Source organism: Oryx dammah, unplaced genomic scaffold (genome assembly GCF_014754425.2).
Source record: "Oryx dammah isolate SB20612 unplaced genomic scaffold, SCBI_Odam_1.1 HiC_scaffold_26, whole genome shotgun sequence".
In the NCBI taxonomy this organism is placed as follows: Eukaryota; Metazoa; Chordata; class Mammalia; order Artiodactyla; family Bovidae; genus Oryx; species Oryx dammah.
In genome coordinates this window covers 42,684,516-42,711,240 of record NW_024070210.1, presented here as the reverse complement: position 1 = coordinate 42,711,240, position 26,725 = coordinate 42,684,516, and the positions used below count along the sequence as shown (strand labels likewise).

At 45.7% G+C, this 26,725-nt stretch overlaps 1 protein-coding gene across 2 annotated transcripts; it reads left to right on the top strand.

The window, feature by feature from the left end:
- The first annotated feature begins 1,350 nt into the window (after window positions 1-1,350).
- Window positions 1,351-23,255, top strand: HDC (histidine decarboxylase). Of its 2 annotated transcripts, XM_040226492.1 has the most exons (12): window positions 1,351-1,381; window positions 4,179-4,351; window positions 7,708-7,821; window positions 8,697-8,819; window positions 11,760-11,894; window positions 12,148-12,291; window positions 13,151-13,217; window positions 14,049-14,211; window positions 14,304-14,394; window positions 18,416-18,514; window positions 21,962-22,063; window positions 22,197-23,255. In XM_040226492.1, exons 1-12 carry the CDS (start codon window positions 1,351-1,353, stop codon window positions 22,929-22,931), a joined length of 1,977 nt encoding a protein of 658 aa, XP_040082426.1. In that variant the 3' UTR covers window positions 22,932-23,255. The 2 variants fall into 2 exon arrangements, with proteins under 2 accessions (XP_040082426.1, XP_040082427.1); XM_040226493.1 differs by lacking the exon at window positions 18,416-18,514.
- Window positions 23,256-26,725: the final 3,470 nt, after the last annotated feature.

Sequence of the window (26,725 nt, the reverse complement as noted above, 5' to 3'; positions counted from 1 at the left end):
CAATTTTGTAACATGTTAAGTTTGCCATGCCTAAGAGCCACGCAAGAAGATTTTTCTGGTAGGCAGTTGAATGTAAGGGTTTGGAACTCAGAAGCCTGGGAGGGCCTCCTGGTATGAATCTGACATGGGGTCTTTATCTATAAGAATATCACTTGGTAATATTTGTTTATTTATTTTTAATTTGGCTGCACTGAGTCTTAGTTGCAGCACGTGGGATCGTCCATCTTCATTAAGGCACGCGAACTCTTAGTTGTGGCATGTGGAATCTGGTTCCCTGACCAGGGATCGAACTCCGGGCCCTCTGCACTGGGGGTGTAGAGTCTTAGCCACTGGACCACCAGGAAGTCCCTCAGCTGTTAACATTTAAAGCCATGGAAATGGGGGAAGTCAGAGAAATGGATAAGGCCACCTAGGAAGAAGGATGAGGGGAGGGCAATACCCTGAAGCATGCCCACACTTTAAAGGCCAGTCGGAGGAGACAAGCAGCCAGAGAGCGGGAAGGAGGAGCATGAGGGGCCAAGCCGTGAGAGGAGTAACCATCAAACTCCACCAGGGGGACAGGGGAGGTGAAGATGGGAAACAAACAGACACCTGAAAGCATTTGATCACTTTTTACTCAGAAATCAAGCTCCAGGAGTAGTGTTCCCCTCCTCCACAGCTGTTTCAACATGTCCCTTTCCAAGCACAGGCGCTCACAGCCGTTTAAGTACTTCAAGTGTTAAGTCTCAATGATGTTTCCATTTTTGATTTTTTTTTTTTGCTTATCTGTTTTCTTATCGCTACAGCAATAAGTATTATGTAGTAATAATAGAAAAAAAAATCCATCGTATTAGATGATAACATCTGCCTGTTCCTGAGCACCCGTGTGGCCAGCAGAACAGCATCCCTGTAAGTGCTGTTTCTCCCTCCTGGCCTCAGATGGGGACCCAGTGGCAAGAACGATGCTAATAACCTTTGCTACTTTCTCGGCACCCGCTTGGCTTCATTCTGGGCTACAGAGCCAGGAGCTTTGTGTGAGGCTCGTCCTCCACTGTATGAAGCCGGGGGCAGAAAGAAAAGAGGGCTCTTTACCATATCCACCTGGAGGCTGCCTGCTAAGTGCACTGTTTAATTAGACATGCCTTTTATCCTAGGTCTCTGGACGGGCTAAAGCTGTGGTCTCTACTCCCAACAAGGACTAGGGGAAGAAGGGGTGGAATTAATTAAACCTAGAGAAAGAGACATTGAGGGGTGGAGCTAAGGGGGGAAGAGAGGAGAACCCTTTAAATAAAGAGTGCACAGAGGGCTACCCAGGAGCGCATCCTCTACTGTGTCCTCTGCAAGAAGGAGCCAGCCCTGAGCCCGAGCGATATGATGGAGCCTGAAGAGTACAGAGAGAGAGGTGAGCACGGGTGTCCCTGGCCTTTTCCCTGTGGCCACTCTTCTAGAAACTGCTGCTTAGATGTTGGCGTGACTTTTGACTGGAGCGTTAGAGCTGACTCTTGAGAGTTGGCTTCTGCAAAATTTTTCCTGAGAAGGGAATGTGGGATCAGAGTTTAAAACTTTCCCAGCCTCTTGTTCATCCTCCCTCTCAGGCACCGACCCTCATGGACATCCACACTGCTGAGCCACGTTCTTCCTTTCCACTTTCCCACAGAATAGGGCGTTTGGATTTCTGATCCACTAAATGGGAAAAAGGGGATAATTCATTTTCTGAAAGAGAAAAGTATTCCTCTTAGTATTCTGCAGTCACTGCAAAAATCTCATCTTTCTCCCTGTTTATTTCTCTCTGTGTGACTCTGCCTGGAGAGTTCTTTCATTTAGTCATTCATTCCTTATTTAAAGAGTACCTACTGTCTCTCAAACCTTGTGTGATGAGCAAAACCAGATGGTTATTCTGTTTTTCAGGCATGGCTGTCCTAAGAGGGGAAATAGGTAGTTGCTTATAATTTCTCTTTTTATAAGTGTTTATATCCTCATCCCCACTAGTAGGTTATTTTGTGGTAAGTCATGGTCTTATATTAAAATCCAACTTTTCCTCTCGTCTACCCAGACATAACTCACTAAGTAGACATGTCTGCATTTCAGTGGACAGTAACTTATTCCATTGCTTTCCAAAGGCATTCAGCCAAGAGCAGGTTCCTGTGGACATTTATCCTGTGTGTGGAACACAAAAATATTCCATGCAGTCCCTGGACAAGTGGAGGGCTAGGTCCAAGGCTCTCACAGCACTGGGGGGATGAGAGGCATCAGGCCATGGGAGGGTTGGAGGAGAGCACAAAGAAGAGAGAAGTACTGGGAGTTTTCACAGTTTTGTCTGGGGCTAGTTCTGTTCATAAGAATTTTTCGTGAGCTGATGCATTGGGAAGACATCAGATTCTCTTTCCTTCTTCCTCTTTCTCTGTTGCAGGCAGAAAGGAGCCTAGGGAGTCCTAAGGAGGAATGATAGATATTGAGGGAGACGGAGAGGGAGAGAGACAATGACAGAGACAGAAAGAGACAGAGGCTCTGAAGATAGAGACCCTCTTCTGCAGAAATGAAAGGGGAGAAAGAATAGATAATTTGCAGTGACTTCAAGTATTTGACTTGGGTGTTTTTCTTCCTTATTTATTTATTTTTTTCCCTGTTAAATCCTCATTTAATGAAGTATACCTCTCGAACATATCACACTTGTTCAGAGATCAAACATTTGGGTGGGTATGATTGCAGTTAAGAAAAAAATAGGGAAAGGAAAGACTACAGTGAAGTCTTAGAGTAGAATTTTCAAAAGATTTATAACGTATAATATTCAATCAATGTTCCTATTACAGATTTCATTCTTCTTGGTTAATCACCGTAAGCAGATATAAGAAAAAGGGGACATGATTTGACTCTTAAGACATGAAATCTATCTATGTATGAAACACATAAAATTTGTTTCTAGATTATTTGGAAAACATGTAAAGGAAAATCTTTCATAATAATTGTTGCTTTGGTTAATCGTATCCCACACTAGCTTTATAAGGTCTGCATTTTCTTCCTTATTTTATTTGTTCATTTGACAAAATTTTTTGAGCATCTGAAAACTGTTCCAGGCACTGAGGTGTTGGTGGAGACGGAACTGAGGGAGATAAGTTGATTAAGACATAGTCCTGCATTTCGCCAAGATTTCAGGCTAGTGCAGCATTCTCAGTCTGGGCCTGTGGTTGTACTTTGGGGAGTCCATGCACCTCAGAAATTATACACAAAATCGTATGTGTATAAACCTACAGTTTTAATCAGATTCTCAAAGATGTTCACAGGTCCAAAAATGTGAGGAATTAATGGTCCAGTGGAAATGGTGAACTAATAGAATTTTTAAATCTTTTATCAGAACCTGGTGTGGAAGCTTGCCATTTGTGCCAACAAAGAGTAAGAGTATAGGGTGTGTGTGTGTGTGTGTGTGTGTGTGTGTGTGTGTGTGTGTAATTTCTGGTTAGAAAGAACCACAGTGTTTATACTGAACCTCTAAGGTAATGAATAAATACATACTCTGGTTTTTGAAAAGAAAAAGAAAGGTGGGAGAGTTGTTCAGGATTGATATGGAGAAGGGACGGGGAGGAAAAATACATACTTTACCTTGGTGAAATGGCAACCCACTCCAGTATTCTTCCCTGGGAAATCCCATGGACAGAGGAGCCTGGTAGGCTATAGTCCATAGAGTTGCAAAGTGAAAGTCGTTCAGTCACGTCTGACTCTGTGAGCCTATGGACTATACAGACCATGGAATTCTCCAGGCCAGAATACTGAAGTGGGTAGCCGTTCCCTTCTCCAGGGGACCTTCTCAACCCAGGGATCAAACCCAGGTCTCCCGCATTGCAGGCGGATTCTTTTCCAGCTGAGCCACCAGGGACGCCCAGGGTTGCAAAGGGTCGGACACAACTGAGCAACTAACATTCTCACTTTTTTACCTTGGTTTTAGAGTTTGAGGCCTTGGAATTTTTTCCTCTTGTTCATTTATATAGTCACATACTCTCTGCATCATTCATTCATTCCTTTGCACACCTCTTAATTTTTTAATTGAAGACAAGCTGGGTGCTGGAAGTCAGACCCTCCCTGACTCAGCCCATGAATCCATTTCCTTCCTCACCTAGTCTCTGGCCCTAACCCAAGGGCGACGGGCATGGGTTAGCCAGGCCCAGTCAGGGGACATGGGGCTGGCCTCTCTGCCTCTCTTTTAGGAAAGGAGATGGTGGACTACATTTGCCAGTACCTAACCACTGTGCGGGAGCGGCGGGTGACTCCAGACGTGAGGCCTGGCTACCTGCGAGCCCAGCTGCCTGAGAGTGCGCCCGTGGAGCCCGACAGCTGGGACAGCATCTTTGGGGACATTGAGCGAATCATCATGCCTGGGGTGAGATGCAGTCACCTCAGGGTGATTCTGGATGTCGGGGTGAAGGAGGGTGGGCGCTAGGCCTGGAAACCCTGCTTTGGGTAAATGTGAGATGACACCCAGGCCCTAGACCACCAACATTCCAGCCTGTCTCCTGGGCACGTGGAGGGCCGGGACTTGGACTGATGTTAGGTTTCTGGTCCCAGGACTGACCTGTAGAATTGGGTAGGGAGCAGGAGGGAGTAAGAACTACATCCTAGGGCCTGTCTGACAGAAGGGTGGAGATCTGGGGATAAGATGAGTGGTGAAAATTGGGCCAGAGGGGGAAGGATGACTGTGGGGAGCGAGATGGAGTGGGTGGCGGGAGTTGGTTCCTGGTGCTCCTGTTGGCAGAGCTGGGGGCTCTCCTATGGAATCCTGATATGTGCCAAAGGGGACCAGGGAAGCCAAGGACAGCCACCTCTGAGGGCATTCCGATTGTCAGGTTGGGGGGCCAGGAAGCCAAGTGAGTCCCAGTCACTGTCCCCTCTGAAGTGGGAGCTATATCCTTCCTGACCAAGGGAGATCTCCTGATGGACCTGCTTTTCAGGAGTAGGGAGGAGCTCCCCCTGAGTCATCTGTACTCTCAGTGACAAGGGGCACAGCCTAGTGACAGTGCAAGGGGGGCCAGGGAACTGACAGAGGCTGGCTGCTGCCTGGGGCTTGTGCTGGGGCCACCGGGGGCTGTGATGGTATCCCGAAGCACCAGGTGAGGAGCTGTGCCCAGTGCTCCTGCTCCAAGTGCGCCGTGCTCCTCCCACGGAGGGGCTGCCTTTTACTGTGCTCCACGTGCCAGGCACCATATTAGCTACGTTGTAGACTGGCTTGTCTTATCCCCAAACTGAGGCTCAGACAGGTTAGTTGCTTTTCCAGAGTGACAGTTCTCCCTACATGGAGTGCTGGTGTCTTGAACCCCATGTGTCCAGCTGCCCTTCCCCAGCATGACCTGACACTTGCTCCCATCACCCCTGAAGAGTTTTGGACTTAGATGTGCCAGAAGTACACCTGGAGGCAGGGGCGAGATAGTCTTCAAACACAGCAAGTGATAGCAAATTTGTACAAAGGCAAATGCTCATCTCTGACCATTCAGCCTATTTCACAAGCATCGTTTGACATTTTCTATATCAGCAAAGCTCTACCAGGGCGGCTAGCTTCTTGATAAGATTATCTTATGGATTTCATTCTTTAAAATGTAATTGGTGGAGGCACCAACCGTAATTTGCTAGTGAGACCGAAAGCAACTGTCAGAAGAGGTGGAAATGAGCTGATTCATTTGACTAAAAGAAATTCCAGCAGTTGCTGGGAGTGTGGTTAAAGAGGTTCATTTCTGGACCTAGAGGTCTGTCTGTTTTGATAAGCATTCCTCCAGCTTATCTGATCTCATGTATCTTATTAGAACAGACAATTGCCTCTTGATAAGGCCAGGAGGTGGAAGCCCTTCTCTGGGTTTCCAAAATACTGTCACTAAGCACATTGATAATGAAGACCCAATCTTTCATCTCATCTCTCAGGCTGCACCAGCCTCTGAGAGTTGGCCTGAAAGCAGTTGGCCCTTTCCTTTCTCATATGGGTCAGCACCTCATTGAAAACTGGGTTAATTTCCCCCTCCACACCACACCCTAGACACAAAAGAAGAAAAACTCTTTTTGCCTTAATTCCAACCTTGGTTAGAGAAACCAAGGAAGGGAGGGAGGGAGAGAAAAGCAAGGGGAGAAGGCAGAGTGCCATCCTGCTTAGGTGTTGGGCTCCGGAGTCAGGCAGTCCTGGATTTCTGCCATCTTTCCTTACCAGATGTATGCAATTATGGGGATGTTGTCTCTCTCTGCCAGCTCCAGTTGTTATCTGTAAAACAGGGATGATGGTAGAAACTCCTAATAGGAGTACTGTGAAAATTAAATAAGATAAAGCATAGAAAGTGGAAGATGTTATTACCTATGACACCTTCTGTCTAGTGAAATTCAGAGGAAGAGGTCTGTTACCTAAGAGTCAAGTCAGGATGTGATGCGTTTATCACCATGTGATTAGCTTACCATTAACATTAGTGCTTTACATTTTACAAATTTCTTCCCAAGCTAATTCACACAACAACCCCAGGAGATGGGATTTATTTTATGATGAGAAACTGAGGTTGAGAGAGAGAGGGGGGCACAGGGGAGGATCCTGGTTTTATGAGGTCTTAATTGGATGCAAAATTTGGGACCCCCTTAAATTAAAAAAAAATGAAGAATTAATCTTGAAAGAGACCCATGCAAACATGGGACCTTGATGCTTAAATTCATTAGCTTCACAGTCAGTCTACAAGGTCATACAGCTTGTTAATAGCCAACGGGTAGGACTGGAACCTGTGTCCTTGGGCTTAAATCTTGTGCTCCTTCTACTATACACACTCTCCAGAACACTGTCCTTGCTCTTGAAGGATTAAAGGGATCTGTGCACATGAAATAATTCAGTAATAAACTACAGTGTTATCTCATGGACTCTCAGTAGGGTGAAATATCTGGAATGAGACCTTCCCATGGTTTTGGGGAGGGGATCATGGAGGAAATGCACCTTTAGTAGCTTTCTAAGAATTAATAGGTTTTGGAACATCATGTCTGTATGAGAAGTGCCTTCCTTTGGGGACCACAGCTTTGCTCAAAGATGTGATCACAGATATGAATGGGTCATGTTTGTAGATTGGTGAGATGAAGCCAGAGGGGGCCGGTGAGCCATCAGAAATGTTTCTGAGATTTGTTGTAGGGAGTCCTTCCTGTCCACTGGCTCCTCCTTTCATCTGGTTAGTCCAGCTGTGGGCTCAAGGGTTAACCTGGAAGCAGGATCCCATATCCTTGGACTGGCATTTCTATCCTCTGGTCTTCTCTCTTCATCTCTACTGGGAAGCTCAGTACAGCTTTGAGCCCATGCCTGCCCAGGGAACTAGGGATGCCTTTTGCAAATGACTGGATGAGATAAGCCACCTGCTGCTACAGAGCACAATCTCCCCTTCCTTTTATTACTGGATAGGAGTGCTGTGGGGGCTAAGCATTGGAGACTAATGCAAAGAGTACCCAGAATCCACAACTCTGATTCCCATAGCGATTTTCATCTTGCATATTCCCTTCCGGTCTTTGCCTATGTGCAAATGCTCCACTGATGAACGAGCTTAGAATAGGAGAAATGTGGGCAGCAAGAACTGCGAATATGTCTTATTTTTACGGATTTGTGTCACTTGTTTGGTTGTCTTGAAAGTGTCAGCCAATCTCTAGAGTGGGTGCTTCCCCATGCCAGGGAGGGTCTCTGGAGAAGGAAAGCCCCGGGACTTGCCCCTGGTGCCACCTGTGTCTATGCTCTGCCTCCAGGTGGTGCACTGGCAAAGCCCGCATATGCATGCCTACTACCCAGCTCTCACCTCTTGGCCATCACTGCTGGGAGACATGCTGGCTGATGCCATCAACTGCTTGGGATTCACCTGGGTGAGTAACAGTGGCTGTGGCTATAACCAGTGGTAAAGAGGGCATAGCAGGATGGGACATCCTGGGACAGACATATTTTGTCCTGGCTTCTGAACAGGGTTTCAAGGTAAATATTAACAATGGCTACTTTCTTTGAGCTTAAGCTTTATATAAATGATCTCACCTTATTCTTTAACCCTATGAAACTATGAGTATTGGCCCCATTTTGTAGGAGCCAATTAAGAAATTAAGGCTTAAGTAACTTATCTCCCCGAGACTATACAACTCATACAGATAGAGATGAGATCTGGACTGACATCTGGTTATTACCAGTTTGTGACATTCTCTAAGCACTTTGATACCTAATGGTAACATTGTCTTTGAGGGGTTAGGGATATTCCCTAAGACTTCCCTTAATAAGCTCTTAAGCACCAATCAGCTTTAAATTGTGCCAGAATCCTCCTAGAACAGCTCTGTATTTTAAGCCTTGACTATTATGGGTGGGTGGGTGGGTGGGTGTTGGGGGGTGTGTGTGTGTGTCCTAAAACGTCCCCCTGGCCTTTAGAATGCTTTTCAGTTGGATATTTTAGGGACTTAGGGAGCCAAATAGAAGCCAAATGGAAGTTTCTGGGCCTGTTTGTCCATAATGCTTTGGAGTCACAGGAGAATTTACCTCATTGAGGATGGCATGAACCAAAGCCCTGTTTTCTTTTCCCCTTTTGGTCTGGCAGAGGATGGGGCAGGGATGGAGCACAGGACCTGAAAGTGGTCCCTTCTCCAGGGACAAGACAGGTTAGGCCGAGGGAAGGTCAAGGCAGGGACAGATGTGTTTGCGGGCCGGTGGGGGCATCTTGGTGCCCTGAAGCAATCCAGATGAACTGCATCCCCTTTTTCAGGCTTCCAGTCCTGCGTGCACGGAGCTGGAGATGAATGTCATGGACTGGCTGGCAAAAATGCTGGGACTCCCGGAGCACTTCCTGCACCACCACGCCGGCAGCCAGGGGGGAGGCGTCTTGCAGGTGCCTCCTCATAGCATAGGGACGAAGTAGGAAAAGATAAGCCAAACTTGCCCGGGCAGTTCTCATGTTTTCTATGGACTTTCTGCCATGTCGCTCACACCACCACCATCACGGCCCACTGTCACTGTGATCACTCCACGGTCACGCCCGACGCGACAGCCCCACCACAGTCCTTGCTCCCTCCGTTGCTGTCGCTACCATCTTGACTTCTGTTGCCTTTAAATGCAGCCACCACTGTCTCCACTCTTGTTTTAGCTTTTTTTTTCTTTTTGGAAAATGATTAAAATGTCAACAGGGCTTCTGAGTTGGACATGACTGAACGACTAAACACAGCACAGCACAAAATGTCAACAGGGTTTCCCAGGTGGCGCCAGTTGCAGAGAACCTGCCAGCCGACGCAGGAGATGCAGGAGATGCTGGTTTGATCCCTGGGTCTGGAAGATCTGCTCTGGGAGGGCACAGCGATGCACTCCGGTGTTCTTGCCTGGAGAATCCCATGGACAGAGGAGCCTGGCAGGCTACAGTCCATGGGGCTGCAAAGAGTCAGACACGACTGAAGTGACTTAGCATGCACTCACACACACACACGAAATGTCAACACGTGATCACATTTCTGGGGTCACCTGATTCACGTTTCTTAGTTTATAATCTGACAACTCCCCTCTCTTGTCCCGTGATACCCCTTATGGTAATTGGAAAAGGGAAGGCAAGCAGAGACTTCTTACCCACCCTCCTAGGTCCAGGAGATCCTTGCCAGTGAGAGAAATTAACAATCAATTTATCTTACCCTCTAATCCTGTCTTTTGAATATCTGTCAAATTATAGTTCTTCAAATATTAATTCTTTTGTCAAGATCAGTGCAGCACGGAGGAGCTTGCTGGGTGCCTCCCATAGGCTGTGCACATTGCTAGGTACTTCTGCATCTGTAAAACCCTTGACATTCATGAGGGTTTGGTTCTGAGACCTTTGATAAGCCCCAAATTCTTGAATTCTTCTGTAATGTGTCATTTTCTTGATTTTATGATTAGGTAGAGAAATAATAATCATAATTTTTATTCCCTCAAAGGGTGGATGTTAGGATTCAGTGAATTCATCTATTAAATAAAAGTAGCTGTGCTGCCCTGAGATGAGAACTGGGATGTTTGCCGCACTCATTTGCTAGCTAAGTGACTGCCTCTCTCACTCTAGTCTTTTAAAAAATTATTTATTTATTTATACATTTTTGACTGTGCTGGGTCTTTGTTGCTACACACGGGCTTCCTCTAGGTGTGGCGAGTGGAGGCCACTTTCTGGCTGTGGTGCTTGGGCTTCTTGTTGCGGTGGCTTCTCTTGTTTCAGCACACAGGGTCTAGGGTGCGCAGGCTTCAGTAGTTGTGACACATGGGCTTAGCTGGAGTCTTCCTGGACCAGGGATCAGACCTGTGTCCCCCTGCATTGGTAGGTGGATCCTTAACCACTAGGTCCACCAGGGAAGTCCCATCTCCTTCCAGTCTTGTACTGATTAAATCTGATCCTCACGAGAAAGACAAATTCCTGCATGTTGTAGACCTTCTGGGTGTTAGCAGATAGTTACAGCTTCAGATATTATATCTGGAAGAACTTACTAAATGTCTGCTGAGCATGATCTTGCTTTTCATCTAATTATCTCAAGAATCCTGTAGGTAAATAGTATCATTTAAACATCATCCCAGATGTTTGAAACCAGAGCACTGGAGCTCAGAGAGGTTAAAATTTTGCTCCAGATCATACAGCTGGTGAGTGGAAGAATGAGGATTCAAACCCCAGGCCTGTCTAAATCCAAACAGTGCTTTCTCCTGTATCCATCAGCTCTATGAACTTGGTTTAGTCCTGTTCTATCCCTGAGCATCACTGTTCTCATATGTAGACGGTAATCATGTGACGCAGGTCTGATGAGGAGCAAGTGGGATGGCAGAAAGTTCTTTGTAAACTATGAATTGCTATATGGATAGAAGGTGGTATCATTATATTATTGTTACTATTCTGCTGGCTTCCTTATTGTGGAGTAATTTTTAGCCACTGAATATCTTGTGGGATCTGGTCTATACCACTCTTTGTGACACAGTCTGCCAGGCTTTTCAACAGGGACCAATCAGTTGTAGGTCACCTGAAGATTTCAAGAAGCCAGGACACCAAAGACTGAGCAAACGGATGGCAAGAAACATCAAGATTCTTGGGAGGTTGCTGAGGTGGCCCCCAGGATTCCCACAGTCACGGCCAGAGCAAAATCCTACCTAATCTTTTTTGGATAATGATAGTCCCCTCTGGGAGGCAGCGAAAGAGTTGTTCTCCATTTTATAAATGGAAAAGAGCCTTCTGGAGGGGTGATACTAGCTTAAGGTTACAAGAAACATCAGCAGCAACACTGAGGCCCAAGTCCTCTTGCCCATGGGCCAGGACCCTCCCTCTCTGGGATATCCCTGTGGAAACAAACTCCATTTCACACCTAATACTGGGTTGGCCAAAAAGTTTGAGTTTTTCCATAAGGTGGTATGGGAAGATCCAAGCTTTTTGGCAAAAGATCTGAACTTTTTGGCCAAATGAATACATCGAAAGTTTTTTTTTTTTTTTTTTTTTTTTAAAGACAAAGGGAACAAACGTATCTACAAGCAGACATGTATCGAGCATTCTCTGGACATTCTCTTTTTGGTCCCTGTGGCCTATAAAGATGTTGTTGAAAATTGGAAAGTTATAGGAGAGGGAGGTTTCCCAGGAATGCATAGGAGGTTGTCAATGGAGATGGAGAACAGACATGTGTGCTGGGGAGTTGGGGGGAGGCAGCTTCTTAGGCAGGAGCTGTGTGTGTGCTTCCTCAAGAATAGCTATTACATACACACACATACACACATCCCTATGAAGCTGGGGAATTTGTCAAGAGAATACATGGAGAGGCTACCACTGTGAACCCTTCTTCCACTGCAGAGCACAGTCAGCGAGTCCACCTTGATTGCCTTGCTGGCAGCGAGGAAGAACAAAATCCTGGAAATGAAAGCCTCTGAACCTGAGGCGGACGAGTCCTTCCTGAACGCCCGGCTTGTGGCCTATGCCTCCGACCAGGTGAGTTGCCCAACACAGGCCAAGCCTTCAGGCAGGGAGGGCTTGGCTGCTGGAGTCTTAATTCTTGAGTGATTTCCCTGTAGACAGAAGCTTGCTGGGTTCAGGGCTACTCAGGCCTGGGAGATTTTCCAAGGGACCGTGGGGGAAGACAAACGTCAGATACTGTATTTGCTTCCCTTTGTCTGGTTTCAGTGGTTTCTGGGAGTGCTCATTCCCAGACGACTCTGCTAACAGGTTTCCGTGGTCCTTCCAGGCCCACTCCTCGGTGGAAAAGGCTGGTCTGATTTCCCTGGTCAAGATGAAATTTCTGCCTGTGGATGAGAACTTCTCGCTCCGAGGGGAAGCTCTTCAGAAAGCCATCAAAGAGGACAGGGAAAAGGGCCTGGTGCCCGTCTTTGTAAGTCAGACCACATTCTCAGCTTAGAACAGTAGAGTTGGAAGGGGAGGAAGGAATTTTGGCAGAATTCAGGTAAGTAACAGGCTGCAAACAAGAGCCAAAAGTCCTCAAATATATTGTTTTACAAAGTATGAGTTGATATGTTACGGAATAAGTTGTATGGGTCATAACCAGCATTAAAAGAAAAAAAAAACAAGAAATAGAATAGAAAATATGAGAGTACCTTCCTGTATTGAGAATATGCATGTGTGGTAAAACTTTTATTTCAAATACACATGTGTATATGTCCTAGTTGGCTCTCTAAAAGATATTTCTTACTGTTGTTGTTGTTCAGTTGCTAAGTTGTGTCCAACTTTTTGTGATCCTGTGGACTGTAGCAGGCCAGGCTTCCCTGTCCTTCACTATCTCCCTGAGTTTGCTCAAGCTCATGTGCATTGAGTCAGTGATGCCATCAAAGCATCTCATCTTCTGTCACCCTCTTCTCCTTCTGTCCTCAATCTTCCCCAGCATCAGGGTCTTTTCCAGTTAGTTAGCTCTACACATTAGTTGACCAAAGTATTGGAGCTTCGGCCTCAGTCCTTTCAATGAATATTCAGTGTTGATTTCCTTTAGGATTGACTAATTTGATCTCCTTGCAGTCCCAGGGACTCTCAAGAGTCTTCTCCAGCACCACAATTCGAAAGCATCAGTTCTTCAGTGCATAATTTCTTACTGTGGGTCATGTTAAAATATAGTGTGAAATACCCGCTGTTCCAGTCGGATGCATGGGGTAGATAATGTCTCTGACAAAATCTTTTTTCAGGCCGAATGTGTCACACAAGCCTATCTTCCCATGTTAACTGCCTTTGTTTTCCCCCAGGTCTGTGCAACGCTGGGGACCACTGGGGTCTGTGCATTTGACTGCCTGTCAGAGCTGGGCCCCATCTGTAAGTGTTTGCCCCGTCTGGCTAGGAAGACAAGTGATGAGTTTTAACATGTTCCCTAGAGTAAGAGCCTGAAGCCAGCTCAGTGGGATTCTCCTGTTCCTCCTTGGTCAAGGCACAGAGTGTGGGAGGAGTCACCAGAGGCCACTAGTGCCTTCTCCCAGGCAGCCAGGTCGCCGCTTCTCCCAGTGGGGGACTGACTGGCCTCCCTTGCATCCCATCCTTGAGGCAGCAGTGGGAGGTCCTCAGATCTCTCACCCTCTCCCTTGTATGTTGAAATCTGCTTGAAGCAGGCTGTATCCAAAACAGAGGGTAAATGAGGCATACTGGAATATTTTCTAGTCTCGGCTAAGGAAATGAAAAGGGCAGGGCAGAGTAAACCCCTGAGTGCGGGGAATAAGGGCAGAAGAGAAGCCCAAATGTGACTGTTCAGAATTCTCAAGTGAGAAGCCCATTAGGAAAGAGAGCCCTTCCCTCTCTAATGTTTGTATTGGATCCATTAACCTTGTTCTCTGGGCCAGTGGTAAAGTGGCTTCTGTTCCAGAAAGCTCAGAGTGGAGCCCAAGAGAGTGTCCCCCCTCTGGTCGGTGAGAGGAAAGGCCAGGGTGAGGCTTGTAGGCTTTCCCCATCGGGGTGGCCCTGCCTCCCTGAGCCCCACTCCTTGCACTGACACCCTCCCCGTGCCCACATGCCTCTGTGTCTTATTCCGCCCCGAGCATCCTTGCCCAGTCCTTCCCTCGCAGCCGGGCCAGGTGAAAGATGCCTTTTAGCTGCTGGTGACAACCAACGCCCACCCGCGCTGCCATCCCCAGCAGGTGACGTTTGCCTCCTCAGGTGCCCGTGAGCGGCTGTGGCTCCACGTCGACGCTGCCTACGCAGGCACTGCCTTCCTGTGCCCCGAGTTCCGGGGCTTTCTGAAGGGCATCGAGTACGCCGATTCCTTCACCTTTAACCCTTCCAAATGGATGATGGTGCACTTTGACTGCACCGGCTTCTGGTGAGTGTGGCAGCCGGGCTCCCAGCCTGTGGGAAGGCCTCGCTTCCTCCAGAGAGGCCTGAGCCCACTGACGCCCATTTGGAACCCCGCAGGGTCAAGGACAAGTACAAGCTGCAGCAGACCTTCAGCGTAGACCCCGTCTACCTCAGGCACGCTGACTCGGGCGTGGCCACCGACTTCATGGTGAGTGGCGGGCGTGGACAGCCTGGCGGCCTCTGAGATGGAAAACTGGCTGCTTCTGACCCCCCGAGGGTCTCCTTCCCTCACATTCTGAGCCCATCCCACAGTATTGCTGCTGTGTACCTTCAGATTCAAACTGTGCCTGAGCATACAGAATGAAACCCAGAAAACTTTATAAAAAACCCTAGAAAATGTGACCAACCTTTGAGGCAGTGTGCAAGTTTCCTAAGTATCTGTGGCATTTGGAAATTCTCCCAATTCCCTTCTGCCTCCATCCTGGGTAATCTTTTCTGCTTACTCCCCAGCAGCAGGGCAGGAAGGAGAATTTCTACAGGCAGGAAAAGAGGCTCCTTGCTTACACCACTGTCCTCCTTTAGTCCCCGTGGAGGCGCTGTGGGAAGCTACGCAGTGGGGATGGGGCAATGGATAGCCTTCCTGAAGTTCTGGATGCCTCCAAGCGTTCCTGTCTGCCCAGTAGCTGCACCTCAGTCTCTTGATGCTGTACACATTCTCAGTCTCTGCTGTCTCTTGGGGAAATAACTTCTTCAGATTTACTTCTCAGTCTGAAGATGGGTCCTTCCTTTAATTATAGGGGAGATAGGGATGTAAGAGCTTCCCAGGTGGTGCTAGTGATAAAGAACCCCCCTGCCAAGGCAGGAGACGTAAGAGATGTGGGTTCGATCCCTGGGTCTGGAGGATCCCCTGGAGGAGGACATGGCACCCCACTCCAGTTTTCTTGCCTGGAGAATCCCATGGACAGAGGAGCCTGGGGGGCTACAGTCCATGGGGTTGCAGAGTTGGACAGGACTCTTAGCAACTTAGTACGCACACACCCAGTGATGTAAACTAGTAAATTACATATAACATAGCCAAAGCGAGGGATAGTGAGATGAGCTGGCTCTGAGATTCCATACAAGCAGTGGGCTTTTGGGAAACGTAGTGAACCTCTCTCAGCCTTGACTTTCTCATCTGCAAAATGGGCTTGGTGATACTGGTTTCATAGGGTGTTGTGAGGCTGCAATGGAAACATAACATGTAGATCAGTTATTACTGGGAATGTGGTACATACTCCATAAATGGTAGGCATGACATTTCTAAAAGCTCTTCTTTTAAGCTGCAGAGATTTGTTGTATAGTAAAGAGATTAAGTATGTAGGTACCAAAGACAGATGATCTGTGTTTGAATTCTGGCTTCTCCATTTATTAATTTGTGTGGAGTTGGGCAAATGAATTAAACTATTTAGGTTTTCTCATCTATAAAATGAGGGTGATAATAACAGTACTATCTTCTTAGGCTTGCTGTGAGGATGAATGAATGAATTCAGAGAAGCACAGAGAGCGATGCCTGTTATCTGTGAGTCATTTTTTGTGAAGAGACAGTTCTGTCTTCTCACCTTGGGCTGAAGCATCTAGCCCTTTTAGTCCTAAAATAATCACTCTATCATCTCTTGATTATATTGGTTACTATCCCTTGGACCAGTTCATATTTCTTAAGATTTTTTTTTGAAGGTTTTTTGATTAGAATTTCAGTCAATAAGCTTACAGTGGTCTGGGAGGACCCTCCAGAAGTTGATAAAAATAGAATAATGGTTCTTTCATCACTACTGCCCGGTGTAGTGGGTTTTCAGTATTATTTTTTTTTTTAATAAAAAATACAGCAGCCCAAGGGCCAGATATCTTTAGGGATAATTCTGGGTTTCTCTCCTGAGTATGATATGATGCCTATTTTCCTGTAAGTAAACTTGGATCATCATAACTTAAGAGCATTTTCTTACCTTGGCCCATTTTGGATTTTATGTTACTTTTGGTGTTTTTGTCCACAACCCGACCTCAGGATCCTCTTGTGGCTCATTCCCATCACTTTTGAGACTTTATGGTGCTCTGTCTCTTGAAGATCACTCATAAGAATGTTAAATTGAGCTGAGATTTTATGGTGCTCTGTCTCTTGAAGATCACTCATAAAAATGTTAAATTGAGCTTTTCTTAGCACTGATCCAGGGGAATCTTACTATGAATATTTCTACAACCAGAAGGTGCTACTTTATTTTTTCCTCCCCCAACCTCTAATCTTATGGATTTTAATTTTCAAATCTTGAAGCAGTTCCTAGAAAAGTGAAGCTGCTGTCCGTTGTGATCCCAGGCGTCTTCACTGCTGCTCTGACTCATACCTCAAGCACTTTTTCACCCAGGTGACTGAAACTTTAAATAAAAGCTTAGCCATTTTAAGATGAGCCAGAAATAGAGCAGCAACCTGGTAGAGAAGACTTGAGGACTTCATCCCTGGGACCCTGGAGCCACCTAAAATCAGGGCTAGAGTCTTCTGACATCAGGAAGCTTCCTCTTCTCCCCATAGTTGTCTTGTCCTTGGCAGGGAGACTGGCAAAACCTTGATAGGACATAGAAAAGATTTGGTGATACCTTGAGTTAAAGAAGAGCCATGTCCAAATTTCCTGCTCCAACAGAGAATGTCAGCTAGAATCACCCTCCTGGGTCAGCATGGATTGATTTCAGAATAGTGACAAGAGGAACAACTGGGATATATGGACAGACTGTAAAGAAATCACAGTGAAAATCATCTCTGCTTCTCATTTAATCTGCTGGTCAGTTATTGTAGTCAATTGGCCATAGCCATCTGGAAAACTATATTTTTAGGAAACACCACAATTATCCATTCAATAGTCTACATCCGGAGTGTCCTTCTAACTAAGGGTGGAGTTTACACTTTCCTTGTCACAGGGATTTTTGTCCTGTATTCAGGTTTTGATGCCCTCTGCTGGTAGAGAAAGTCCCCAAGCTGGTCGTCAACACAAGAGTGTTTTGCTTGGAAATCAAAGGCTTAGTACTTGATACAGAGAAACATTGTCCGTCAACCAAGGGGTCATGTCCAAACTGTGCCTGAGTCGGGAACTGGGGTGAAGGATGCAGCTGTGCACAGTTTTGAGGATTAGGCCATTCCATGAAGGACTAGATAAATATTTGATGGAACAAATATTTATTTTTAGTCAACAGAAATTGTGGCAAAGCTTTCTGACACTTGAGGAGGAGGTCATTTAAACTCAGAGTACTCATCAGGCAATTGCAAATATTTTCCAAACCCTTTGCTCTGTTTTCAGACCTTAGAGATTGGTGTGGAATTGGTTTGAACATTTTCAGCTCTTTGGTGCCTGCAACCTTGAACTTTAAGTTCTGTTGGACTTGGTCACCAGGAGCAAAGGGTCAATTTGAGTCTAACAGAGGCTGAGATATGCTTGCGTATTTGAAATCCAAGGACTGGAATGCTGCCTCCTGAGGACACAGGAATGTCACAGGGAAGATCAGCACAGGACAGTGATATTAAGTAACGACGTCTTGGTTCTAGGCAGAAATGCCGCTGTGATTGGCAGCTCACATTTTATCATCTAAATAGCCAACATCTACTGACAGTTTCCTGTGAAGCTCTGCACCCCGGTTCTCTTCACACCACTTCCCTGGAGGTGCTGCTCCTTCTTGTCTCACGAGAGCCAGTGAGGCAGCACTGCCCAAGGGCACAGGTAGTAAGAGGCAGAGCTTGAGGAGAAACCCAGGTTTTCTAGACTCAAGCATCTGAGCTCTTGACTCCCATACTTTACATTTTTGTAATAGAAATAAAACGTTATTTTCTGGAATAGAAATAAAACTTTATTTTCTGCAATTCAAGTAATTAGGTTCTTTTTGGAGAAAGTTGTGCTTCGCCCTATCTTGGATTTCAGCCTGGGATGAAACGTTTAAAGTAGCATTTAAAACAAAATGTCTTCTCCTTGGTTCAGGGTCATGGACTTGGTGTCCACCTGTGCTGCTCTTAGGGCCAAGTTCACTAGGGTTTGGTCACATAATGAAGTGGCCTCCGGGTAACTTGCCTGGCTTCTTACCAACAGGCTCGGGAGTCCTGGTGACAGCGTGCATCCCTGGAGGGCTGTGTGGGCAACGGATGATGAAGCCCAGCGGGCTGTGTGGGAGCAGCGGGGGTCCCTGTCTTTAACCACGAGCACTGTGTTCCTTTGTTCTAGCACTGGCAGATCCCCTTGAGCCGGCGCTTTCGCTCTATTAAACTCTGGTTCGTGATTCGGTCCTTTGGGGTGAAGAATCTTCAGGCGCATGTCAGACATGTATGTAGTGGGCAGATGGGGCGGAGCCTGGGCTCTCTTTATGGCCTAGTGGGGAGGAAGGCTGGTTTCTGCTTTGCAGACCTGCCCTAGGGACTTGTGATGTATGGCTCAGATGTCTGGGCCTGTTCCTGAACTCCTGGGACTTGATTATTCAGGGCGGCCATCTGTTTGTTAGCTAGAGGATCACTGAGCAGAACGTGACACCAAGGGCTGTCTGGTGTCTGTCCTGCCCATTTGAGTGTCTCACCATCCCTTCTGCTACTATCGAGCACCGGGGAGGCATGGCCCGAGAGCCTGGTTTGCAGAGAAAGAAATAGAGAGTAAATCAAAGGGCGGCCTGTGCCCAGGGTAGAAGCCTGTGTTTTAAATAATTACTCAGATAGTCACAGCTGTCTGGAAATGTAGTCACTCTCATGGTTATGCCAGAAACCTGGCATAGACATGTAGACCTACCAAGTCTGGAACAAACTTTCGTGCATTATGTCAATAAGTATTTACTAAAGGCATATTTGGTACAATTTATTTCAACTCAATTCAACAAAAAAAATTATTGTGTTAGAAAAGAGACCCAGAGGTGACTGAGATAGGTACAGTCCTCTGTCATTCTTTTGTTGTTGTTGTTTGTAAACCTTCATATTTATTAAACCTGTACTTGTGATAAAATTGCCCTGATCAAAATACACACAAGCACATACACAGGTGAGTATTGGTAACCCCCAATCTATAAAATTTATAGATTGTGTCCATGTCAATATGCTGGTGGTGATACTGTAGTATAAATTTGCAGGCTGTCATCATTGTAATAAAATGAATAAGAGAGCATGTGATCTACGATTTCTTATAAGTAGCTGTGAATTTATAACTACATAAAAATAAAAGTTTAAATTTATTCAGACCACATTTGAATTTTGTCAGTAAATTTCACAATGACAGTCTCACTGTGACACCTCTGTAGGGGCACTTCACAGGTAAGAACTGAGCCAGGTAGGTGCAGTGACTTGCAATCTGTATTATGTCTAAGATTTTTGTCAAGCAGCACTAGACAAAATGGCTAAGGCTCTGTCCTATTCTTCCTGGAAAGGATGGAACTTAACTAAGAATTTTTGTCAGCAGTGTTTTCCTCTCATTTTTACAAGTGCCCATGAGAAAGACAAGGTTGTTGAATAAAAGCAGCAGGCTTAATCCAAAAATGTCATCCTTTGTTCCTCTGTGTGTCTTTTCCTGTCCACCTTTCCTCTAGGGAATTCCTTCCTCCTTTAACAAATACAAAGCCCAATGAAATGGTTGAATCACTAAGGATGACTGGCTTACTGCTGGTAATTTTACATTTGTTATTAACATCAAGGTGTTGGTTTACTGGGTACTGATCAATGAGCGGCTGTCACCCAGCCTATTGAGGGACATGAGGCACTTTTGCTCTCTCTAGATTGATTTTCAGACTCAAGACTGAAATGTAGTCGCTAGGGGATGAGGTGGTGGAGGTTACAAATTGTCAGGAAAATGCTTTTGCTTCCAGTTTAGGACTGGATATTGACCTGCAGGTGCTGGCCCACTCCCCTCATGCTGCCTCTTCCCAACTCAAAGTCCTCGATTCCCATCAGCTCCCTTTTTCCTGCACTAGGCCCAGACCCTGGGGCCTGGCTTTCAAGGACCCACTTATCAGCCTCTAAGCTCAGGCTTCTCCCTGGCCCATTCTGGCTGCATCCTCAGTGTGCCTCTGCGCCTTCACCTGTGTTTCACCCTCCTGAACCACCCTCTCCTCTCCAAATGATGCCAGTAGATTAAGTTCTGCTTCTTCCAGGAACTTCCCTCACTATTCCACCTGCCATCATCTCTAGATTTGTACCTGAGATGTCTTACTCATGTAGATTTAAGAAAAATTTACACAGAAAGTTCTCAAAATTGGTAGGGCAAGATGGAAATGGGTTTGGAGGGAAGGAGTTATGGGGGAAATGATGACAGAATTAGAAAGTAAATTGTGAAAGTATAAAACAGCTAGAAAACACTTAGTGGAGTGCTTCCCCTGAGAGAGAGTTTTAGGGCTTGAAAATGAAAAGTGCTTAGGCAGAGATTGGAGATAATTTTAAACAGACCATGCCTTGGAGAGAGAAAGTGGTTCTGGATCAAATCAAAAGGATTGTTAGCTAAATCCTTTTGACTTCTCTTGAAATAGAGTAGCCAGTGCGAGAGTCAGGTAGTAGCAATTACTTAGCAAATAGTTTATTAAGATCCTTCTGGTTACCTGGGGAAATTTTTAAAAATGAAAGAAAGGGCAAAAAAAAAGGGGGCAAATTTTAGCCTTATTTAGTTAGTAATTCTAAGAAAAACAATAGGAAATTAAAAATGATAACTTCAGTGAAAGATCAATATGGTACAAAGCTTTAAAATTATTTTATTGTGGTAAAATATAGATAACATAACCCTTAAATTTTAACCTTAAAAATTTTTTTTTTCTTTCTTTTTTTAAAAAACGTATTTTGTATTAGGGTAGAGCCAATTAACAATGGTATAATAGTTTCAGGTGAATAGCAAAGGGACTCAGCCATACTTATACATGTACTCATTCTCCCCCAAACTCCCCTCTCATCCAAGCTTCCATATAACATTGAGCAGAGACAACTCTAACCATTTTTACATGCACAGTTCAGTGGTATTAAGTACACTCACAAAGTGTGTAACTGTCATTACTATTTCCAGAACTTTCCCTGCATCCCCAGCAGAAACTCTGTACCCATTAACAGGTTTAAAGCCTTCTCCATGAGGATAATAGGTAAAAATATATTCTTTGTGGAATGTCAGAAAAAAGAGGATAAAGGGCATTTGAGGTGAAAATGTTTGAGAGGTTAGGGGAAGATGGAGACTTAGGATATGGGGGCAGGGCTGTCAGCAGCCCACACTGTGCCTTAATGTGCAGGAGAAACAAATGTTGCTTCCTCTGAGCATTTGCAGCCTGCAAGAGGCACCTGGCTGGCACTGTAGCACATGGGCTGGGTGTGGGCCCTTGCCAGCCCCCTTGGTCAGTCTGGAAGCTGAGACATCGGAAGCTGGTTTATGAGGGCACATTGCCTGAATGGCAAAGCAAGTGGCTTCTGGAAAGTCCTTGGTGGTCCATGGTTAGCACTCTGTACTTTCACTGCTGGAGGCCGGGGTTCAAACCTTGCTTGGGAAACTAGGATCCCGCAGGCCTTCTCTTTCTGGGGGTGGGTCGAGAGAGGGCCTTGAGACATGAGTTCTCAAAGTGGAGCTAATGTGACAAGAAATACAGAGCCATTGGAGGTTTTACAGCTTGGAACAGAATCAAATGGAGAAGGAAATCAGGCAGAAGTCACTTAGGTCTCCATGGTTCACAGGCGTGACAGCTTTAAACCTGTTTAGCAGGACGAAGTTTTATGCACAGTCTTCTCTTCCTGTTAATAATCTCAGTTCTCTTGATGTTCACAATTCTAGGGCACAGAAATGGCTAAGTATTTTGAATCTCTGGTCAGAAATGACCCTTTCTTTGAAATTCCTGCCAAGAGGCACCTTGGCCTGGTGGTTTTTCGTCTCAAGGTAATGCGATCTTCTGTCTCACACGAAGGGTATTATTTGGTGACTTTCAGCCTCTTGGAAATGTAAATACAGGGCTTCTGGGGATGCTTACTGGGAATAATGTGGTATGCTCTTGTCTTTATCCTTCAAACAGGGTCCTAACTGCCTCACAGAAAGCGTGTTAAAGGAAATAGCTAAAGCCGGCCGTCTCTTCCTCATTCCAGCCACTATCCAGGACAAGCTGATCATCCGTTTCACTGTGACATCCCAGTTCACCACCAGGGATGACATCCTGAGAGACTGGAATCTCATTCAGGATGCTGCCACTCTCATCCTGAGTCAGCATTGTACTTCCCAACCCAGCCCTCAGGGGGCGAACCTCATCTTCCAAACCAGGGGCCCCAGAGCCTTGGCCAAGGAGAGGTCCTTTCCCCCTGTCAACGGGGCAGGCGATGACCCAGCCCATTCCAGGAAGATCGTCAAGCAGCCTCCGCGTGTGGGAGCCAGTCCTGTGAGCTGCCATCTTGAAACCCTGCTGGACCCACTGGATGACTGCTTCTCTGAAGAGGCTCCAGACGTCACCGAGCACAAGCTGTCCTCCTTCCTGTTCAGTTATTTGTCGGTGCAGAACAAGAAGAAGGCAGTACGTTCCCTCAGTTGCAATAGCGTGCCTGTGAGTGCTCAAAAGCAACTGAGCACAGAAGGCTCTGTGAAGAATGGTGGCTCCTCCCGGGTCAGAATCTTTTCTAGGTTCCCAGAAGAGATGATGCTGCTGAAGAAGAGTGCCTTCAAAAAACTAATCAAGTTCTACAGTGTCCCCAACTTTCCTGAATGCAGCTCTCAGTGTGGGCTACAGCTGCCCTGCTGCCCTCTGCAGGCAATGGTTTAGACCAGGGGGTTCAGCCTGGGTCCATAAATGTGCTTCAAGGAGTCTCTGAACCTCTTAAGATTGATTCTGAATTTATGTGCTTATATGTATGTGCATTTTTCTTGGGAAAAAGCCAATGATTTCTCATGAACCTCATAGAGGTTCATGACCTATGATAGGATTCAAATAGAGAATTTAAGCCAGCATGGTCCAGAAGACTCCAGCAGGCTGGCTAGAGAGAAAGGGTCTAGGGTGGGGCATTGATGGGCAGCTTCTGTGGTTTAGCTTGTGACACTGAGACTTACAAGTTTCATGAAACATAATGTGGAAATAAATTGTGCTTGTCTCTGAAAAAAATTATCCTGTGTCACTCAATTGACCACTGAAATACTTGTTTTGCTTTTTCCATTATGGTTTATTACAGGGTTTTGAATATAGTCCCCTGTGCTATGCAGTAGTACAGGGAAAGATTCTGTTGTTTATCCATTCTGGATATAATAGTTTGTATCTGCTAATTCCAGATTCTCAATCCATCCCCCAACCCCTACTCCCGTCTTGACAACCACAAGTCTGTTCTCTCTGTGAATCTGTTTTCGTTGCATAGATAAATTCACTTGTGCCATATTTTAGATTCCACATATAAGTGATATCATATGGTACTTGTCTTTCTATTTCTGATTTACTTCATTTAGTTTGATAATGTCTAGTTGCATCCATGTTGCTGCAAATGATAGTATTTCATTCTTTTTTGTGGCTGAGTAGTATTCTGTTGAGGAGAAGGCAATGGCACCCTATCCAGTACTCTTGCCTGGAAAATCCCATGGACAGAGGAGCCTGGTAGGCTGCAGTCCATGGGGTTGCTAAGAGTCGGACACGACTGAGTGACTTCACTTTCACTTTTTACTTTCATGCGTTGGAGAAGTAAATGGCGGCCCACTGCAGTGTTCTTGCCTGGAGAATCCCAGGGACGGGGGAGCCTGGTGGGCTGCCATCTATGGGGTCGCACAGAGTCAGACACGACTGAAGCGACTCAGCAGCAGCAGCAGCTGCAGCAGTATTCTGTTGTGTGTATATGTGTGTGTATATATATATACACACACACACGTGTATATATGTGTGTGTGGGTGATATATATACACACACTGTATCTTCTTTATCCATTCATCTTTTGGTGGACCTGTAGATTGTTTCTATTTTTTGGCTATTGTAAATAGTGCTGCTGTGAACATTGGGTTGTATGTATCTTTTTGAATTATAGTTTTATCCAAAGATATGCCTGGGAGTGGGATTGCTGGGTCATATGGCAACTCTAGTTTTTTGAGGAACCTCCATCCTGCTTCTCATGCACCAATTTACATTACCATCAACAGTGTCGGAGTGTTCCTTTTTCTCCATACCCTCTCCAGCAGTTTTTATTTGTGGACTTTTTAAGGATGCCATTTTGACCAGCGTGGGTGGTAACTTACTGTAGTTTTGATTTGCATTTCTCTAATAATTAGTGATGTTGAGCATCTTTTCATGTACCTATTGGGTGGCTGTATATCTTCTTTGGAGAAATGTCTATTTAGGTTGGGTTGTTTGTTTTTTGTTATTGACTTGTATCAGCTGTTTGTATATTTTGGAAATTGAGCTCTTGTCAGTTGCATTATTTGCAAATATTTTCTCTTAGTGTGTAGGTTGTCTTTTTTTGGTTTATGGTTTCTTTTTCTGACCACTAAAATATTGATTTATTAACCAGGGCATGTTCTGGAGCCTAAATGAATGTACTTACAGATTTTTAGTGTGCTAAAGATCTGACTTTAATGTGAGAAAAAGTTTGGAGAAGCCCTTGGTAGGAAAAACGCAGACAGTTTGAGCCAGACACTGTGACTTACAGTTTATAAATGAGGAAATAGAGATGCTAAGTCACACAACTTACAAATGGGCAAGCCCAGGACTCCTTATCTTCATGCTATTCCCACCAGATCATACTGTTCAAGGTTGTCCTTGATCAGAATCTCACTATTCATCAGACCTCTCTAATTCTTCTTTATAGATAAATGTTCCCTCTCTAGGTTTGGAACTTGTGCATTTTCTTTTTTTTCTGGACCCTGTAGTCAAATAAAAGTTTTGTTCCCAAGCAGCTTACCCATGGTGAGTTCTTTCCATTTCAGATGGTACTTTTATAGGGAATAGTTCTGAAATTGGTTATATTAACACTGTTAAAGTGGCTGCTAGTTAAAACGGCAAGGATACATTTTGTTTTTCTTTTTTTTTTGGCTGCTGGGTCTTTGATGCGTGCAAAAGCTTCTCTTTACTTGCCATGCGCAGACTTAATTGCCCTGTGACATGTGGGTGGGATCTAGTTCCCTGACCAGGGATGGAACCCGGATCCTCTGCTTTGGAAGGCAGATTTTTAACCACTGGACCACCAGGGAAGTCCTGGTAAGAACAGATTTTCAATCAGTAATAACTATCTGCTATAGAAAAATGAGTCCAGTGTGAACTAGGCTTAACTATATTTGTACAGATGTCACTGGGCACTTTAGAGGGAGAATGTGGGAACAGGGAGGATGCCTGCAGGGGCTCAGTAGGGTTAGGGAAATGAAAAATCACCAAAAGCAGGAGAGGGGTTTGATCCATGGAAAGCCCACCTGGGTTTGCTAACTGGTGCTTATCGAAGTGAGGCCCCTACCCTTCCACAGAGGTTGGGAGATAGGGACCTATCTTCAAGTGTTGGCTGGAATAAGTGGAAAATACTTTGGCAGCCTTGGGTTTTCTCAGGCAGGCACTTTAAGGGGATGTAAGATTATCCGACGGAGAAGGCAATGGCACCCCACTCCAGTACTCTTCCCTGGAAAATCCCATGGGCGGAGGAGCCTGGTGGGCTGCAGTCCATGGGGTCGCTGAGAGTCGGACACGACTGAGCGACTTCACTTTCCCTTTTCACTTTCCTGCATTGGAGAAGGAAATGGCAACCCACTCCAGTGTTCTTGCCTGGAGAATCCCAGGGACTGGGGAGCCTGGTGGGCTGCCATCTATGGGGTCGCACAGAGTCGGTCACGACTGAAGCGACTTAGCAGCAGCAGCAAGATTATCCGAGGGGTGTGGCCTTGAACACTTAGAAACTCTGCTCGTATTTTGTTCAAGTCTTTTTAAGTCAAGGTTGGGGCCCAGTTGTGAAGAGGACTTGGAGGAGCCTAGGTGGAGTCTGGTCAGGGTGAGAATCTTTGTCAAGAGTTTATACTTGCATATTACCCTTGTTCTCAATTGGTCCCTGAGCTTTGCCCATACTGAAATCACCTGGGAGTCTTTAAAAAAAAAAAAAAGTACTGATACCTGGTGCTCACTCCCAGAAATCTTGATCTAACTGGTATCAGATGGGCCTAAGGCTTTGGGGTTTTTCAACAGGTCTCCAGTGATCTAAAAAGCCGCAGTGTTCTAGAGCCGCTTGCTGTTCCAAGAGCGGCATGTGTGCCAGAAGCACTGGAGTCCATATGTACTTCTTCTGCAACCTGAAGCTTGGGAAGCCCTGCCCCGAGCCAGTGGTTCTCAAGTTGAGCCTGCCGCAGAGTCACCGGCAGGGCTTGGTAAAACATAGATGACTGGGCCCCTCCCCAGTGGTTCTGATTCAGTAGGTCTGAGGGCCCTGATAATTTGCATGTCTGACAAGTTCCCAGCTGATACTGATGCTGCTCATCTGGGAACATGCTCTGGTCTATAAAGAGGTGGTCTCTTCTGCAGGTACTGGGTGGGAGCTTAATGATGCTAGTGAGCTGCCTGTACCACTTCTCCCCAGGCTTTCGTTGTTTTTTTGTTTTGTTTTGTTTTATTAA

What these genes read in the sequence shown, in the direction of transcription:
- HDC (XM_040226492.1), top strand. Translation starts at nt 1,351, where the DNA reads ATGATGGAGCCTGAAGAGTACAGAGAGAGAG. An exon ending in AGGGGGGAGGCGTCTTGCAG is followed by an intron (nt 8,820 to 11,759) that starts GTGCCTCCTCAT and finishes CTTCCACTGCAG; the next exon opens with AGCACAGTCAGCGAGTCCAC. An exon ending in TGGCCTATGCCTCCGACCAG is followed by an intron (nt 11,895 to 12,147) that starts GTGAGTTGCCCA and finishes TGGTCCTTCCAG; the next exon opens with GCCCACTCCTCGGTGGAAAA.